General features: G+C 51.6%; 1 protein-coding gene and 1 long non-coding RNA gene across 2 annotated transcripts in view; both read right to left on the bottom strand.

The window, feature by feature from the left end:
- The window catches only part of LOC113948151, a 61,173-nt gene extending 52,179 nt beyond the window's left edge, over positions 1–8,994 (bottom strand). The window contains exon 1 of the long non-coding RNA XR_003528014.1: positions 8,960–8,994. This is a non-coding gene — a long non-coding RNA (uncharacterized LOC113948151). The remainder of the gene's footprint in view (positions 1–8,959) is intronic.
- A 730-nt stretch (positions 8,995–9,724) lies between these two features.
- ZIC3 (Zic family member 3) lies at positions 9,725–13,755 on the bottom strand. Its single transcript, XM_027645518.1, has 4 exons — positions 12,714–13,755; positions 11,885–12,048; positions 10,006–11,347; positions 9,725–9,821 (listed from the first exon to the last, which is right to left on the bottom strand). Exons 1-3 carry the CDS (start codon positions 13,753–13,755, stop codon positions 11,165–11,167), a joined length of 1,389 nt encoding a protein of 462 aa, XP_027501319.1. The 3' UTR covers positions 9,725–9,821; positions 10,006–11,164.
- Between the last annotated feature and the right edge of the window lie 4,239 nt (positions 13,756–17,994).

Here is a 17,994-nt window from a genome sequence, read left to right on the forward strand (position 1 = left end):
TCAGAAACGATCAAGGAATGTATCCCGGCTGCAACAGATGCTGTATTAAAAGGAAAGACAAAAGCCAAAGTGCATAATGAATTTTAAAAGATTTCTTTATCAAACATGTCATTTGTTTGAAGGACTGAATTGCTGGCATCAGATGTGGCAGATCAGCTTGTTACCAAAGTGAAACATGAGGACTGCTATGCAATGGCAATTGATGAGTCAATTGAAATCACTGATGTTGCTCAAATGCTCATCTTCATTTAATATGTCAGTGGTCAGAAGTTAACCAAAGACCTTCTGTTTTTGTCACCACAAAAGCAAACCAAAGGCTACAAAACATGGTCTGCTAGCACTGAACCTCAGAGGCCTTAAAATACTTAATGGAAGCTGATGCTCCAACTACAGTTGTCTGTGAAAAATAATTTTTGACATAACCCTAACAACTGAACTCAGGCTCGTGAGCATCAGTGCCTTGTCCATCAAACCATTCTCTGAGCTGCATTAAAAGCAAGATATTAAAATGGCATTAGATTACCCAGAAACACAGTTGGCTGTCTAAGGCTGACACCTATTCTTTTTGTTGATTATTTCTACTCTCTCTTTATGGGGATGTTCTTGAAAGGAACAGTTTGCTAAGTGCTCGGATGGCTTCTTGGTTGATAAAAATACAAATAATTCTTGGTAAAATAAAAAAAACCTATTTTAAAACTCCTTCCACCTTCAAAACAAAAACAAAGCAAAAAAACCCCAAAAAATCCCAAAACCCAAAAATAAAAGCAAACAAAAAAAACCCCCACAAAAAATGTTCAAACAACACAAAACACCAAGCATATTTTCTCCATCTCTCCTAGCCATTTCTAAGTTATCTGGACTAATTTCTTGGTCTTGATACAACAAGTTCAAATAATCTTGAAAAACCTTTATGAGTTTAATTCTCCTACTTTAGAAACCCAGAACAAGAAAGTTGAAAAGTGTGACTTCATACAAACCAGTTTTCAACACAAGCACCCATCTGGATTTTTCACTAGAGGAAAGAGCAAACTGACTGAGAGTGTGAAAAAATATCTCTCAGGGTCTTTGGGACACGATTTGGAGATTTTAGTGCAGACAGGCAAATTTCCTCTGAGCTTGGTAAATAACCCCTGGCTAAACTTGCTGAGAACACGCAGGCAGATTTAACTAGTTGAGGAAAGCTTTCAGCATGGTTTGCTCTACAGACTGCACTGCAACTGCTTTTGTCTGCCCCAATATTCCCATTTCTCCTGCTGCCAAGGTCTGATGGGAGCAAGAGGTGAGCAACCCCAGGATCTGCTGCTGGCTCCCACAGGGCCGACCCAACAGCAGGAGAAGTTGCTCCATGCCTAAAGAGACACAGAGCAGACCCTGTGCCTCTGCCCATGACCAGCCTGCAGTCTCAATCCAGCTGCATCACGATGCCTAGTAAATGCTCTGGGATTTGTTAAAAATGAGGCTTTTCTAATATGCTGAAGATGACAGACCTCAAGTTGTCATATATTAAAATGGTGCGTACATTCCTTCCTCCGAGTAACCAATAATGGGACAAAAATCCTTGCCAACTCCAGTCCGTCCCTCCTGCCAAGGATTGTTTGAGCTCAGTTCATCCATAGTGCCCCCATTGGGATCCAGATATAGATTAACACAGTTTTGAAATGCACAAGGGCCACAATCATGCAAGGCTTGATCCAACCCAGACTGGAGTCCATGGAAAGGTCTGCATTGACGTAAGCGGATAGAGCACAGCACCATCGCTCCTGCTGCTGAGAAACCAGCCCCAGTCCCTCCCCCGTGGCAGGACCCCATTGTGGCCTCCAGGAACAGAGCGGAGTGGGAGCCATGAGGGAGCAGGAGGGCAACAACAGCTCCCCAAGGGTCCCTCTGGTCCTGAGCCTGGTGGGCACAAAGCTGCCTGTGCGAAGCCAGCCTGTTCCTCCCCACTCGCAGCTCGGGTCTGGCTTGCCAAGGGACTCTGTCACCAGCCACATCCCAAAGCCCGGGCACGGGAATGGCGCCGCCGGTGCCCACGCACTGCACCCGGCCAACAGCCACGCACAGCTGCATCGTGGGAGCCAAAACTTGTGTAGCGTGGAGGTTTCCCCACTCCGAGCACCACACGCTGCTTCCCACAGGGCAAATCCTGTGCACGTCTCCAGAGACTCACACACTTTTGTGGGGGCTCTGCCTGAACAGCCTGCAAATGCAAAAGGCTCAGCTGGATGTATTCACACACAGGGACAAGGAGCAGCTCCTCGCTGCTGCACCAGCCCGGCCGCCTTTCACTAGACTATTCCTCCTTCGCCAACCCACATCTCTTTTGTTCCTCCTTTCCTCATTCCCACGTTTTTGTGCTGCCCTCTCAGGCATCCCCTGCGTTACCCAACAGCCTCCCCTTCCACACTCTTCTCCAAGTTTGCTTCTCAGCCATCATTTCTTTGGGATTTACTGCAGTCAGAGAAGCAAGAATTGAAACGGGGAAATACCAGCCTTGGGGCCCTCTCCCCTTTACAGTCTCTGGTACTTGGTATAGAGCTCACAGGAGACAGTACCAAGCCAAGGGGGGCAGCATTCATGCATGCACTAGCCCCCAGCTTGGGGCCTTCTACTCTATCACAGCAATAAAAAACTGCCCATTCAAGTCCTTTGTCTTAAAGATTTCCATCCTGGCTACAGCAAGTGCAGATTTATTGGTGGGAGCAACTGCAGGAGGAATAGTAAACAGCGTGCGCGTGCGTGCCGATGTGCCAGCGCACGGAGGCCGTGCCTCCACCCAGCACGGCACAGCCTCACCACAGTCATGATTAAATATGTGACTAATATAAAATGGGTTTCCCGGTGCTTTAAAAAAATAAATAAATATTTCATCTGGCATCCTATTTCATGACATACGCGGCACAGTCGGAGCTTGGTGGGGACGCACGGATGAGGGAGAACTGAAGCCAAGAGCGACGGCTGACTACGCTGGGTCTGAGGAATCAGACACCTGCCTTATTATGAACAGTGATGCACAGCGTGGCCTCTGCTTTCTCACAGGCCTCCACTCACAAAAGCTAAATTGCACAACCTGTGCCTCCCTCTGCCTGCTACCATCCTGTTTAAAGGTGCAGCCTCACACCCACGCCAAGCCCGGCCAAGGGGTGGACCTCAGGCTTCCCACCCCAAACTTCCCGACCCTTCCACAGAGGCACACAGAACGCTTCCACACTTGTTGACACTTCAAAATAATACGTTGCTAATGATAAAATCAGCAGCCACATCTTTTGTTGACTTCTGTAGGAATTTCACTGGAGAAAGGATGGCAGGACGCGACTCCAAGCTCGCTGAGTGACATCTTATATTTTCCAAACCATCCTCAGATTTTTCATAATATCTAGCAAGCGAGTTGCTGACAGAAGCAGGATGGTTGCCTGTTTGTTGGGCAAGAATACTTTGGGATTCAGTAGAATACCAAATTTGGTAGAATGTCTTCCACTTTGGTAGAAGATATTACAAACAACTGTGCATTTTAACACGTTTTCACATTACACATCATTCATTCTGGGGATGGGGGTGGTGATTGTTTTGTGCAGACAGCTAGCAATGTTTCCAAGAATGAAAATGTTCATCGAAAGATAATGAAAACCAGATATTTAGTAACATTTTCATTTTGCATGTTTAAATATTTATAACTATGTTCATAAAACCACATGTTTGCTCTCCTAATGCTCTAGTGATTTTGTTTATGAAATGCAGTATTTCTCCAATGCCCCTTCCTTGCATCAGCTTCTCCTCAGAGCACAATCTACTAGTGTTGCTCTACTGACAAACAGCTTTTTTTGTAAAAGACTGTTTGAGATTAAGAACAGAAAATTAATGAAAAGAAGAAAACATATTTTCAGGACAGTAATGTTTCACTGATGCATACGTGACTTAAAACTTTGTAGGGGGCATTTCTGCTGGTTTAATTTCTTTCAGTGTAATTTATCGTCAATCTGGAAAGAAACTATTAATTAATCTACAGCAAAATTATGAAATTTAGAAATATAAATGTGATAAAACTAAGGTGCTGATACAAACTATTGTTCTCTCTAGAACAATTTTTTTTCCTAACTTGGATTAAAATTCAATTACAACAAAGAACTTTGCTTTAATGCTACAGTTGCTCAAGTTTGTATTATAAATTTCTCGAGTTTGAGTTATAAATTTCTAAAAAACTTATCACAGCCTGAGATTGGGACTACTAGGCTTAGAAGAGCCCACTGTACTCTTCTCTGTCCTCTGACTACAGACATCATGGCATAGCTTGCAGGGCTCACTCTGGTGTATTAAACATTCAGAGAGACCATGGCTGCGAGGCGAGGCTGGCAGAGCTCAGCCCCACAGCTGGAGACCCAGTAAGTTCTTTATCAAATCATAATTCTTAAAATTCCCTATGTCACCTCATAATTTAAAAAAGGAGCTAATGTTTTAAAATTTTTTTAAATTTTCTTCTCCTTTTGTTTTTTAAACATTTACAACTTAAGGTTTTTGAAAGGGTCAGAAAACTCCTCTGAAATCAAGTCCTCAGCAACAGAGAGGTTTCATTTTAATTTCAGTCCAGTGTCCTCCTGAAGGTACAGGGAGGGTCTTCGAGGGGCAGTTTCAACTCCTTTGGTCCTTTGCCTGCCTTCTGCATCAGCAAAGAATGAAAAGGAAACAGAAAAAAAGGAGCAGATTGCAATGATACATTGGTATCTCATTTTAAAAACAAAATAAGTGGTGCCAAGCCATTAAGGCAAATCACTCCACTTACTGTATTATTTTAAAATACTTCTGCAAGATTAAAAATTAAATATATATTTTACTGCTGCAGTTTTGTCAATTCTTACAATACTGGCAATAGCCTCATTTTAAAAAATGTAAGTGAAGCTCTAGAATCATGAAATTACACAAAAATTTGAGCTCCACTCTAAAACACAAATATATGCCCCTTTAGCCTTGTAGGTGTCACCAAAAGGAAAAAAAAAAAAAGAAAAAAGAGGGAAAATAAAATCTGGACAGTGAGGCTCACAGCATCGAAAAAAAAAAAACAGCAGAAAAAGAAAAAAATGGTCTACTTTCTTTTCCTTTCATAATCTCGTAAAATTGAGCAAGTCCATTACAAGTGTGCCTGGAACATGATTTTTAAATATTTATGATTGGCAGTTTCAGCACATTCTTGCAGCATCTTCTTTCTAGTAAAAATAAATATTATGGGGAAAATGAGTATTCTGGGGAACATCTGCCTTCCTCAGCACCAGGAGCCCTTGTACCAGTGAGTGATCAGAGTCCAGTCCTTGCAAATTCTGCACTCTGCATGCGTCAGAGAAACTTTAGTCACACCATCTGCTGCACTAAGATTTTTCTTTTAATTAAATATAATATTTAAGTCCAAATTAAGATTTTTCCTATAGTTAAGAAGGAGTTTCACCAATCTCAACACAAGCTTTACTTTTTTCTTGAGTTTATCAATAATCCCTGAGAAGTTCATGTCCATGGATTTAATAGGGTGCTAAATGCAAACAAAAAAAAATGTTTATTTTCAGTAAGAACACACTGAAGGGGTGGAAAGCTTAAATTCAATGTCATTCTATTAACACAGCTAAAGAATAAACAGGAAAAAAATTAAAATAAGGAAAAAAGTGAACGAAAAAACAATATCTTCTTGCTCAAAACAGAAGAATCATGCTATGTAAACTACAGAAAGCAGAAAAAAATTACTTTAAAAAAAATACAAACACCAGATTTTGCACTGAAATAATGTTTTACTGAAACTGAGGGGAATTTAAAGATGATATAAATAAGTGGGTGATTCTATTTAAAGCAAAGACTATATGCTAACGCACTGCCTCTTGAGCCTTTCTGGCTGGAGGTACATTTTCCAAAGTGGCATACAAATACAGCGAGCTCATGGCTAGCAGAAACCAAAATCCCAGTGTTTTCTCCCCTGCTGTGACCCTCCCAGCTAAAGGTCTCTGCCTGTGAATAAAGCACAACACTCATTTCTGCTCCAAAATCCCACCCAGCTCCCTCTGGAGCACAGGGAGCAGTGACACCCTGCACCTGTCTGGGCACAGTCCCGGCACAGGCTGCAGAGCAACACACCTTTTACCCCCACACCAAACCCTGACAATGTCCCACTTTTGTCCTGCCCACAGACCAGTTTCTGCCTGAACAACAGAGATGGAGGTATTGGAAGCCAGGTAGGGCAAAGTTTTCTGGAAAGCTTTGGAATCTCTGCCCAGCCCCTTGCTCTACCCCGCCAAGTGCCCCAAAACCTCACTAAGAGCCATTTTGTAGCTGCAGGACTAGCACAGGCCCAAACTGGGATTATACGATGCTCTGAAAAACAGCAAAACCAAGGGCATAGCCCTATTCTGCATGTATCCTTTATGATCCTTGGCTATTAAGCATCTGCAGCTTCCCCAGCCTCCCCCCAGCCAGCAGGACCACCGGTGACTTTTCCCCTCTCCAAGTTTCCCTGATGTCCCAGGTCAAGCTACCTCGCTCAGCACGCACAGGAAAAAATCCCCAGTGTGCAGGCTGGGTCTCCCTCAACAGAAACTTCACGTATCACCCATTCAACCGTTTCAAAGTCGAGCTTTGGTGATTTCAAAGCTGCCACTATTGAACAAGTTGCCAAAACAAAATCATTCAGCTAAACTCTTTTTTTTTTTTCCCCAGCCCTTTTTATTAAAGTTTCTTTTCACACGAACATTTGAAATGGAGAAACACTACTGAAGTGTCAGCTAAAAGAAAACCTAAGCAGCACACAACCTTCTTTTTACTGAGAATAAAATTAGCATCTTAATATTAAAATATACCTGTGCCTCTTTAGTCAAGTGCCTCCCCCGGATCCTGCAGAGGGTTTTTTCACGACTACTGCAGAACAGACGACTACTGCAGAACAGACGTCTGCAAAGCCATCCTAAACAGCCTCCTATCAAGTCTGCAGGGCAGGTCCTTGCTTTGCCATTGTCACTTACCACTGTAAGCTCTTACAAAAGTATTTTTACTGCTTGCACTTACGTTCAGGTGAGCAGGCACTTGCAAGACATAAATTATATTTTTATCCCATACACATGGCATAGAAAGGTTAACCAAACATTTTAGTTCAGGAGGTGTACAGAGTAGTCAGTACGTTACAAACTATTTCCTTTTGGACACTCTATAATAAAATTAGATTTCTCAAAGAATATTAGTTTTCTCTGGAGTTTTACTTTTCCAAACCAAGAGTGCACCTCTGCAGAAATATTTTCCTTACAGCTGATCATACTAACAGCATAAATAACAGGGATGGTTTATGAAACAGTCGTGAAAGTTAGGCTCAGCTAAAAGAGAAGGGTTAGTGTGTGGTGCTTTTAATCTGGGAACATTATATAAAAAAAATAAAATGCAAACACAGAATACTACACCCTATCCACTGCTTTGGAGCTTTACAGCCAACAGAGTTACTATAGGAACTTAATTCCTGGTGTCATAACGCTGAGATACTTGAACACAACCTGATCAAAATGCCTTCAGGACTCTGCCTTCACACTGTGTGCAACCACTAGCTGCTAATGGCACGCACAAAGCTTGAAAAAAAAATATTCTTTTCAGAGGATTACACCAGACACAGAGACAGATATGCAAAAACAATGACACCAAAGGAATCAAAATATTCATGGCTCATAAAGCGTGGTAGAGAAGGAATGGCTCCAGCTCATCGCCTGCCTCTGCTTAGATTCGTTATAGCACAATGAATCAACATTACCCCTTTTAGAAAACCATCCCGAGTTCTGTTTATGTGGGGACAAATCCACCTAATCCTGCTCACACAAGCAAGCACAGCAACTTCAAGGGAACTGCCAGTCTGGGAGAGGACAGCAGAATATGTCCCCTTTTTGTGACCAGTCCTGGGATTTTTCTGGGGTGTGACACAAGTCCCATTATTATGACACACTAAAAGCTAAGCTAACATGGCACCTGCCCTGCCAGCGCTGTTCTGTCCTGGCTGGCTCTGTAACGCTTTTGTCCAAGCTGTGAGCACAGGGAATGCCCACAGGTCCCCACTGCCAGGCCCTGGCTTTGAAAATCATGAGCTGTCTCTCCCCGGCTCACAAAACCAGCATAAGAAATCTGGGAAAAAGGATCTTTCCCACTCCAGGACTCTCTATATCTCCCTGCAATTAGCACGGGTGAGCAACAGAGACTTTTTGGTTCTTTTACAGAAAAGCCCTTCTTATTTGACCATGAGAGCTGAGGACTCAGCTGCAGGGTGAGACAGCTCTTCCCTGGCCTTCACCCCCAAAGTCTCGGGGCCAGCAGCACCCACCAGCAGGGTGTACCATGCTGGGGGGACATGGCCTTCCTGCCCCACCTCATGGTGCTGGTGCTGAACTCTGTGCTTTGCAAGCATTTCAGAGCCAAAGAGGTCCTCAGCCCTTTTTGCATCCATCCCAAATCCATTCCTTCATCCCATACCACACACATACCCACCCCAGCTGCACCTGCCCATCCATGCCCCATTTTGGGGGGGGCCTGCAGAGTGGGATGGGGGGACCCTGGACCTCAGTGGGGTACAATCAACAGTTTGCTCCACTCTTCCCCATACTGGTAGCGAGCCCTGCCTGGATGGGAAGGTCCCAGGGTGGGGGACTGACAGGCAACCCAGGGGAAGCCAAATGAGCCAGGATGCTGGTTTTAATTCCTAGCAATAAAAATGGCAGGAGCAGTGCTGCCAGTCAAAGGAAGGAAGCAACTGCGGGGGCAGGCGGGAGGGCAAGTACACCAGTGCGGCCCGAGGGCCCCGGGAACCAGCCAGAGCCACTGCAGAGCCAGAAAGGACAACCCCGGCCACAGCAGAGCCCCCCACTCTGGGACGGCGTTTCGGGGACTGACAGCAGCAGCCGTCGCCAGCCCTGCGCGCCCCGCGCCTCCCCGGGTCCGAGCAAAGCAGTAACGAAACCGAGCCTACCGGCACGTTTCCAAGCCTGGCGCGGTCCGGAGCGACGCAGACGCGACCCAGGTGGGTGTCCGAGGAAAACCCGACGGCGCCCGGCGGCTCCGCTGCTCCTCGCCCGCCGCGGGGCGGGGTGGCCCCGCTCGCCCCCCGGGAAGGGCCCGGGCCGGCAGCGCTCCGCGTCCAGCCCCGGGCTCGGCTCTGCGCACAGCGAGAGAAAGACTTCACAGCAAAAAAGAAGCAGAGATCCACGTTTAGCTGGGACACCTCGAAGGGAACTATTTTAAGTGGCCAGTGAGGACCTGGAGGGATTTATTTTTATTTTTTTTTTAGATGTGCAGCTGCAGAGGCTGCGATTCACCTTTCTCCTGTGCGAGAAACCTTTTTTTCACCCCTTTTTTTTTTCCTTGGGAAAAAGGAGAGGGTAGATTTGTTCAAACGTGAATTTTAAAGCATGCAAGGCTTCGCGGGTTACTCGCCCGAGCGGCCCCTGCGGCAGGCAGGAGGGGATGGGCCACCTCGGCCTTCCCCTGTGCCCCCAGTCAAGTTCAAGAGGGGGCCTGTCTGGGGTCTCCCCCGGTCAGGGGAGGTGCGGATCGGAGGGAGGATGCAGCTGCGGAGCCGCACGCCCGGGCTGGCCGCGCTGGAGGGGAGCACCAGCCGCGCTCCACCGGGGCGGGAGGACCTGAGCATCCCTGCGGCACCTCCGTCCGGCCCGCCGGGGCCACCGGGACACGGAGGTTTGCCGGGGAGGGACGGTTTCCACCGTCTTTCTGGTTGCTTGGAGCTCCTGTGTGGCGCCAGAGGAGAAGTTTCTCGGATGAGATGTCTCCGCTCGACCTCTTTTCCTCCTGAGGACGGGGAGGCTTTCCACGTCCTAGTCAGAAATAAAGGAAAACAAAACAAACCAGACGATAACGGAGAAAGTCCTGCGCACCGCGAGGTCGCCCCGGTCCCCCCCCCGGCATGCAGCCCGGTGCCGGTCCCGCAAGGTTGGCCGGTCCCCACATCCCAGCGCTGCATCCAAGCGGCGCCGGGCACTGCGCCGCCCCGGTACTCACCGTCGGGACCTCCCCGTCGAGGTGGCTCCGCTGCCCCCAGCGCTCCTCTCCCTCGGCGGCGCCGCGCCCCGAGCTCGGTCCGCTCGGGAAGGTGGCGGGGGAGCGAAACTGCCGGGCGGCGGAGGGCGGGGACAAAGGGACACGAGAAAAGAGCGGCGGCGAGGAGGCGGCTTCACCCGGCATCGCCAGCTCGAAAACAACGGCCCGGCCCCGGCGGCAGCGCCAACCGGGCCCGCGACGGCACCCGCGGCTGCCCCGTCCCCCGGAGGAGGTCAAAAACGGCTCTTTCCAAAACAATAAACTTTTAATGCTAAAGCAGTTATAACCAAAAGCTGTACAGAGTTGGAAATTTTTTTTGTTTGTATTTTTTTTGTTAGAAAACAATTTTTTCTCCCCCATAAATATTGTTCAGTTCCCGGCACTTTGTATCAATAATTAAATTACGAACGATAAATATGGCATCATGGGTATGTATTTACAAAAAAAGTTATTACAAAAAGGCAACTGTTATACTAAACGTCACAATCTGGGCAGAATAAACACCACATCCTCATCCTGAAAAATACTGACCGACCCCATCAGACGAGAATACATTCACAAGTGTAATGCTTGGAGAGAGAGAGGAGAAAGAGGAGATCAGAGAAAGAAGCAGCAGGAGAGCTAGAAAGGAAAGTTCAAGACATAACAGGACTTTGGCACGGTTTAAGACTGTAAGTTTAAACAATCACCACTAAGGCGAAGGAGAATTTTCATCCTCATGTCAACATCCCACCGAAAGAAGGAAAAACAAAACAAATTAGGAATAAAAAAATAGTGGGGAATTGGCAGAAGAAGGACTCGGGCAAGGAGGGGGAAAAAAAAAAATCAAAGAAACGACTGCGACTGAAAAAAATGACAACAAAAAAAAGAAATCTAATCCTGAGAAAAGGACATGGCTAGTCCAGCGTCTGGGCTTGCAAAAAAATAGTAATAATTATAATATAATAATAAAAGACCCCCCTCTGGATCCTGGCAGTTAACTAGGTGTAGCCCTATGCGGTCGTCGGTGTGGAAACTCCATTTCCATGGGAGCGAGTTGCAGTTGGCTTGGTTTGTCCTTCTTTTTTTTTCCTCGTTCCCAATGCATTTGGTCCAGTCTGTGGCCGGGCAGCAGCTGCCTTCACACATACCACTCATTAAAATTGGGGGGCAGTCCAGGGTTGTGGCCGGGGTTACTCTGCAGGGCGGCCGGCGGCGTTTTAGTGGAGTCCTTACTGCCGGCGGAGCCCACCGCAGGGGGGGTGGAGGACTCGTACCCCGAACTGGCTGCAGGGGAAGAGTCCGACCCCTGGGATTCGTGCACCTAAAACCAAGAGGCAGAGATGGGAGCGAGCTCAGGGTCCCCACCACCTTGCTCAGCCAGGTTGGGGTGTTCCTCCATGCAAGAGGGACAATGTGGTCCAGCAGCTCGGCCGTGCCCGGCAATCAGGCGGTTCATGCCTGGCTGGCCACTGAGCACCAGCAGCAAATGCCTGCCTCGGCTCCTGGGCATTTGGCTGCAGCATCCTGGCGTGGGGGGCTGCAGCATCCCAGCACAGGGGCTGCCATGTCCCAGCATGGGGGCCTGCAGCCACAGGCCAGGTTGCACTTGCACGGCCTTCCAGCACCAAGCCACACTCTGCAAACCAGGCAGCACTTGCACCAGTGGGAGCACAAAAAGAAACTACGCCATTTCCCCGGGCTGTGCTCCAGCCATGGCCCAGACACTGGGGACTGCTTGGGCCATGCCAGGAGCACGGAGCTCAGCTCTGCCCTGCTCCAGGGAAATGAGCCCTGAGCACAGCAGCGGCTCAGCATCCCTGCTCAGGGAGGAAAGGACTGGAGCACTGGGGTGATTTACCTTCATGTGTTTCCTAAGTGAGCTGGGGTGGGTGTAGGATTTGTCGCACACCTTGCAGATGTAGGGCTTGTCCGAGGTGTGGACGTGCATGTGTTTCTTCCTGTCACTGCTGTTGGCGAAGCGCCTGTCGCAGCCCTCAAACTCGCACTTGAAAGGCTTCTCACCTGTGAAATTTAGAGAGGGTGAAGGCGGGCCGTTCCCCGCTCCATCCCCACCTGCCTCCTCCCAGGACAACATCTGCCCCGCTCACCCCACCTTAGGGATGCACAAGCACCACAACAAATGAAGAAGGGGAAGATGGACAGAAGGGTTCGTTACATGTTGGGTAAATTTGGATCAGCCTTCGTTACTTTTAACTCACCTCCCGCCAGGCCCACGCTGGGCTCCGGCAGGGAAGGCGGCTGGGCGAGCTCGGAGAGGGAGAAGACCCGAGATAAATTCAGCGGCTCGGACAGCTTTACAAGACGTACTCCAGGATACAAGCCAAAATACGTTTGCTTCCAGCCTTCCCCCTCTCTTCCCCTCCACCCGTGCAGGAGGGCTGAAGGAAACTCAGGGCTGCAAATAAAAATACTTTGACAAAAGTATCGCTGATTTAATTAGGATAGATGCCAATCAGGCCTAAAAATAAAATTAAAAAAGGAGCGGAAGTCACCGAAAATGAGATTTCATTAACATTTCTATGGTTCCCTCTGCAGAGGCGCGCAGAAGGCCGAGAGCGGCGGCAGCGCCGCGCACCCCGCGCTCCGCCGGCCCGTCCCCGCAGCCCCGCGGAGCCCCACAAAGCCCCGCGTCCCGGGTGGGAAGGGCACATGGACACGGGCCTTACCTGTGTGCGTCCGCTTGTGAATCTTGAGATTCTCGGAGCGGGCAAAGATCTTGCCGCAGCCCGGGAAGGGGCAGGGGAAGGGCTTCTCGCCCGTGTGCACCCGAATGTGGTTCACCAGTTTGTATTTCGCCTTGAAGGACTTGCCTTCCCGCGGACACTCGTCCCAGTAGCAGATGTGGTTGTTCTGCTCCGGCCCTCCGACATGCTCCATGGTGACATGGGTCACCAGCTCGTGCATGGTGCTGAAAGTCCTGTCGCAGCTCTTCTTGGGCCGGCTGAGCTGGCTCTCGTCGAGCCACTTGCAGGACAATTCTTGCTTGATGGGCTGGCGCATGTACCGAAAGAAAGCCCCGGGGCCGTGGTGGTGATGGTGGTGGTGGTGGGCCGCCACGTTCATGCCCATATTCATGTTCATGTGGTTGTAGTTGTGGAACTGGGCGCCGGCGTAAGGGTCCGTGCGGGGGCTGGAGACGGCCCGGTAGGGATCCGGCCGCCCGAAGAGGTCCCCGCGCAGCCCCAGGTGCATCTGCCCGTTGTCCACATGCCCGTTGGGGGACGTGTGGCTCGGGCTCTGCTCGTGGAGCCCCGGGAAGAGCAGGTATCCCGGGGTGTCCGGGATGCCGCCGGGGCCGTGCAAGCCGCCGGGGGAGCCGCCGAAGAGCCCGTGCTGCGCCGTGCCGGAGGCGGCGTCCGCGATGCCGGAGCCGCGGTTGCGGAACAGAAAGTCGCGTGTGGAGTTGAAAGCGGCGGCCCCGCCGTACGAGGGCACCTGGCCGGCGTGGTGGTGGTGGTGGTGGTGGTGGCCCAGGGCGCTGGCGTAGCCCGGCGCCTGCGGCGTGAACGCCGAGCTCTGCCCGGCGGCGAGGTCGTGCGGGGCCGCGTTCAGCTTGAAGGCGGCGGCGTGCGAAGAGTCCCCGAAGGGGCCCAGCCCCATACCGGCGGCGGTGGCGTCGCGACCCGGCATCTCGTGGTGCCGGGGCGCCGCGAAGCCGCCCACCCCCAGCGCCGGGAACTGCGGCCCTCCGTCCAGCAGCATCGTCATGGGCGCGGGGCCGTCGGCGCGGCGGCAGCCTGCCCGCCCCCCCTCCTCCTCCTCCCGCCCGCCCCCAAAAAAGTACAAAACCACTCCAAAACGTGCCCCCCCCACCCCCCCGCTGCGGGCAAGCGCGGCCCCGGCCGCGGGCGGGCAGCGAGGCAAGCACCCCCCGGCCGAAACCAAAACAACAACAACAACAAAAAAAAACAACCACCAGCGCCAAAACAGCCACCCGCCCCCAGAGGCGCCCGCCCCCCGCGCCGGGCCGGACTGGGCCGGGCCGGGCCGGGCAGGGCGGCGCAGCAGGGCGAGGAGGCGCAGCGCGGCCGCACTCCGGCTCGGCGCCGTCGGGGCACTGACGGAGCGCCCGCCCGAGCCTCGCACATAAAACCAACTCCGGGGCCAGGCCGCGCCGCGCCAATGGGGAGCCGCGCGCCGCCGGTCACCTGACCCGCCGCCCGCCGCGCCATTGGCCGCCCCGCGCTTGATTGGCACGCGCCCCGCGCCGCCGCCGCCGCTGATTGGGCCTGGGCGCCCCGCAGGTAGAGCGGGGGCGGCTGAGGGGGGGCCGCGGGACGGGCCCGGGGGGCGGCGGGAGCCCCACGGAGCCCCCGCGCCCTGCGTGTCCCCCCCGTCCCGGCCCCGCCGCCCCCTCCTCGCGTGTCCCGCCGCGTCCCGCCGCCCGCACCCTCCCAGCGCCGCCCCCGCGCCGTGCGGGACGCTTGCCCTGAGCGGCGCGGCGGGGAAGCGTAAAAGCCGCTCTGAAAAGCCGCCGTTCAAAAACGAAATAGCAATAGTAATAATAAAATTAAAAAAAAAAAAAGAGATAAAGCCGGAGCTGCTTCCAGTTTAATTTCTTTTTTAATTATTATTTTTTTAATTTTATTTTTCTCTTTGCTTTTATGTTTACCGGCTGAGCGCGGGGAGAGCCCGCTCCTGTCCCCCAGCCCCGGGGGCGCGGCGTGACCGGGCCGGGGTCCCCCCCGCCGGCCGAGCCCAGCCCCCTCTGTCCCCCCTCGCTCCCGTCGGGGAACCGGGAGGGGGGTCACACCCCGCTCCGCGGACGGCAGGGCTCCGTCCCCCGCTCCCCGCCGAGCAGTGCCCAGAACGGCGGCTCCTGAGCCGGTTTTTTTTCTACACTCATTTATCTTTTCGGTTTTCTCCGCTCTCTCTTTATTTCTTTCCTTTTTTTTCCTCTGCTTTTTTTTCCCCTTTCCTTTTTTTCCCCCTTTCCTTTTTTTTCCTTTCCTTCCTTTTTTTTTTCTTTTCTTTTTAATTTTATTTTGCAAAGGCAACGTTCTGCCTTGGAATAATTATCGGTTGCAGACAGCGCTATAAATCCACTCATTTTCTGTTCTGGAAAGCACTTGCAAAGAACTATGGGGAGCAAGAGTGGAAATAAAAGGCAGAAAGAAAGATGGCTGTAATTGTAATATCCTGAGGTTTGCTGAGCCCCCAAGTCTGGCTATTGGGCAGGTCTCAGGCTCGCCGCCGGCTCTCTGCAGGAAACGTAAAATCTGATCAAGTTCAGAGACGCATTGAGAGCCCGCTTCAAGCAGCGCTTTATAACCGCGGCCCTTTCACATCCTTACCCCCAATCAGCCCCGGGAAAGGCTTCGCCTTCTTTATTTTAGGGTTTGCAGGGAGCGGAAAAAAAAAAAAAAAAGGGAAAAAAAAAAAAGAAAGAAAGGGGGGAAAAAAGCCACCGATATAAAATCTCCCCGAGAGGTAACACCAGTGCCCGTCAAACACTCAAATTTCCCAGGCCACAGCCGCCAAGAACAGTCCCAAAGTTGGAAGGTGAGTCCCTCGCTGCCGTTAGTGCACGATCGCACCACAACTGGAGGCGGGAGCGCCGGGGCCGCCTTCGCTGCTCCCCCCGCTACACCCCGCGGCTGTTAGGCGGTAGTCGGGGGCCCCGCAGGATCGTAGCCCTTTCCTCGGCTCGTCCAGGAATTCGGGCGAGGGGAAGCCGGGACATGGCCGGGGATACCAGGGCACCGACCTACAAACCCCGGGGACGGCGGGGCGAGGCCACGCACCCCCCTCGCTGCTCCGCTGAGGCTCTACCTGCCTATCTCCGGAGGGCTGCGGCGCGGTCATTAATTACCTTACGCACGTGTTGGGTTTTCTCGACGACAACAAACCCCTCAATTAAAAAAAAAAAAAAAAAGGAGGGGGGAAAGAAATAGAAATAAAGGAGGGAAAAAAAAGGGAGGGGGGGGGGACATAATTCAATTATCCCGTCAGCTGAGCACGGGGGAGGGCAGCGCCTCTGAAGTCGCCGACCTGGGGCGACCGAGGGTGACTGACCCCTGCTTGTGCAGAGGCCTCACGTGTGGCATTGTGTGTTGTCTGTCTCTAATGGGACGCGCCGGGCCCGGGCTGGGCCGGGGGCGGCGGCGCTGGGGCCGCGGTGCCCGCCCAGGTGCCCACACCAAGCGGGACTGCGGCTGCCCCGGCCGGGCTGGGGGATGTGCTGGGAAAGGAAACACTCCAGCTCGGAGAGAAGGAGCGAGCGTGGCTCCACGGCGGGAGAACATTTAAAAAAAAAAAAATCAAAATTGAGTTGGTTTTTTCGCCAAGAAAAATCCCCGCGCGCCGGCAACGGCGGGATCGCGGGGCTTCGGGAAAAACATCCCGGGGGCTTGGGGCTGGGGAGATAAAAAGAAGTGGTCGTAGCTTTCGACGAGGACTCGCCGTATCGGGAGGGTTTGGTGGTTACAGCCTTGCCTTGCCTGCTGTGTACTGTGCGGATCGGGCTACATCAGTTAACCTATAAATCTTTTTTTATACGTTTCCCGTTTCTTCTCTGCCAACTTTGCTTGAGCGTGTGCACCCGGTAGCATCCGCACCAGCGTACAGGCACTACTTACATCCCATCGCTTCCTAACTGGAATTTGCCAGCTCGGGGACCAAAAATTCCATAAAATGTGTTTATCTTTTTTTCAGGGATTGTCGGTATAGCCTGTGATTTCCACTCCCCTCCCCCCGTGCGTTCGGAATTAATATATATATATATATATATGTATGTATATATATATATATATAATATATTTTGTATTTACTTTACCACTTCAGTACATTACATTTTTATTCAGCGTATTTCTGGCCGAACCCAATTTATTTTCCAGAACATGGAGAATATCGCATCTTCCCCCTTTTTAAATCTATCTCAATTGCAAACGTGCAAACAACAACAACCGAAAAAGTAGTCTCGCAGGCTCCTTTCTCCCTCCGTGCTCCCAGCGCGAGGGAAAGGCGGAGAAAGACCCCCCTGCTTTACGTCAAGAACAGATATCGTGTAATTCTCCTCCACCGCCTATTTTTCCTTTTTTTTTTTTTCCTTTTTTTTTTTCCCCTTTGGTTGATTTGGGAATGTAACAGCTACAAAAATGTAAACCCCCTGGAAAGCGGTGCGGGTCCCTCCGCGCCCAGAGCCCCGCCGGTGCTCGGCTCCCGTCCGTGCCCCGCAAGGCGGTGGACCCGGACCTCTCTGGCCCGGGGTCCCCCCGGGGCTGTCCTGGCCCGGGGACTCCTGGACTTAACACTGCCCCGTCCGAGGATCTCACCACGGCGCGGGGAGCCTTGCCACGGAGAAGACCGCAGGGTCTGGGCCCTGCAGCACAGGAGGAAAACACGGTCCCCAATGGGTGCCCACTCGTTACAGCGGAATTCTCAGCGAGGCAGGGGCAGGTGAAGTTTCGGCAACGGCCCTAGGAGTGGGAGGTCGGTTGCTCCATGGATTTCCCTCGTCCCTTTCACCGAGGGCGCGAGGAAAAGGCAAAACAAACCCGGGATAACAGCAACAGAAATCCCCCGCGCCGAGCTGCTAGCCGGCGGCGGCGAGAGGAATATTCCATCCGCCCTAAAGAGCTTTTAAAGCGCACTATATCGCGGTTAAATGAATATCCCTAACAAGCGTAAAGACAAGTAGTTTTTCTCCTGCCATAAACATATTGCATCTCCGGTGTAATTATATGCAAACCAGGAGCGAACGAGACATTTCCATTGTAGCTGTCACTCAGCGGAGGGGGAAGCACATGTACATTTGAACTTCAGAGATACGGGCTGGAGTAAACAGGTCTGAACTTCGGCAAGGGGAGGGGGCGAGGAATATCAAAGGCCAGACGGAGGCAGGCAGAAAGACCTGAGTGGCGAGGAAATGTAGGTGCCAGAGGGCTCCATTCTGCAGCTCGGGGAGCCGGGCAGGCACTGGCACCCTCGCCCACGGACCAGAGTTTG

Source organism: Corapipo altera, unplaced genomic scaffold, assembly GCF_003945725.1.
Source record: "Corapipo altera isolate COAL_440 unplaced genomic scaffold, ASM394572v1 65, whole genome shotgun sequence".
Classification (NCBI taxonomy): domain Eukaryota; kingdom Metazoa; phylum Chordata; class Aves; order Passeriformes; family Pipridae; genus Corapipo; species Corapipo altera.

Excerpts from the sequence above, each read along its gene's own strand:
- ZIC3 (XM_027645518.1), bottom strand. The coding sequence starts at position 13,755 with ATGACGATGCTGCTGGACGGAGGGCCGCAGTTCCCGGCGCTGGGGGTG. Across the intron at positions 12,049-12,713 it reads TCACAAGCGGACGCACACAG|GTGAGAAGCCTTTCAAGTGC; the intron begins GTAAGGCCCGTG and ends TAAATTTCACAG. Across the intron at positions 11,348-11,884 it reads CACTTAGGAAACACATGAAG|GTGCACGAATCCCAGGGGTC; the intron begins GTAAATCACCCC and ends TCTTGGTTTTAG.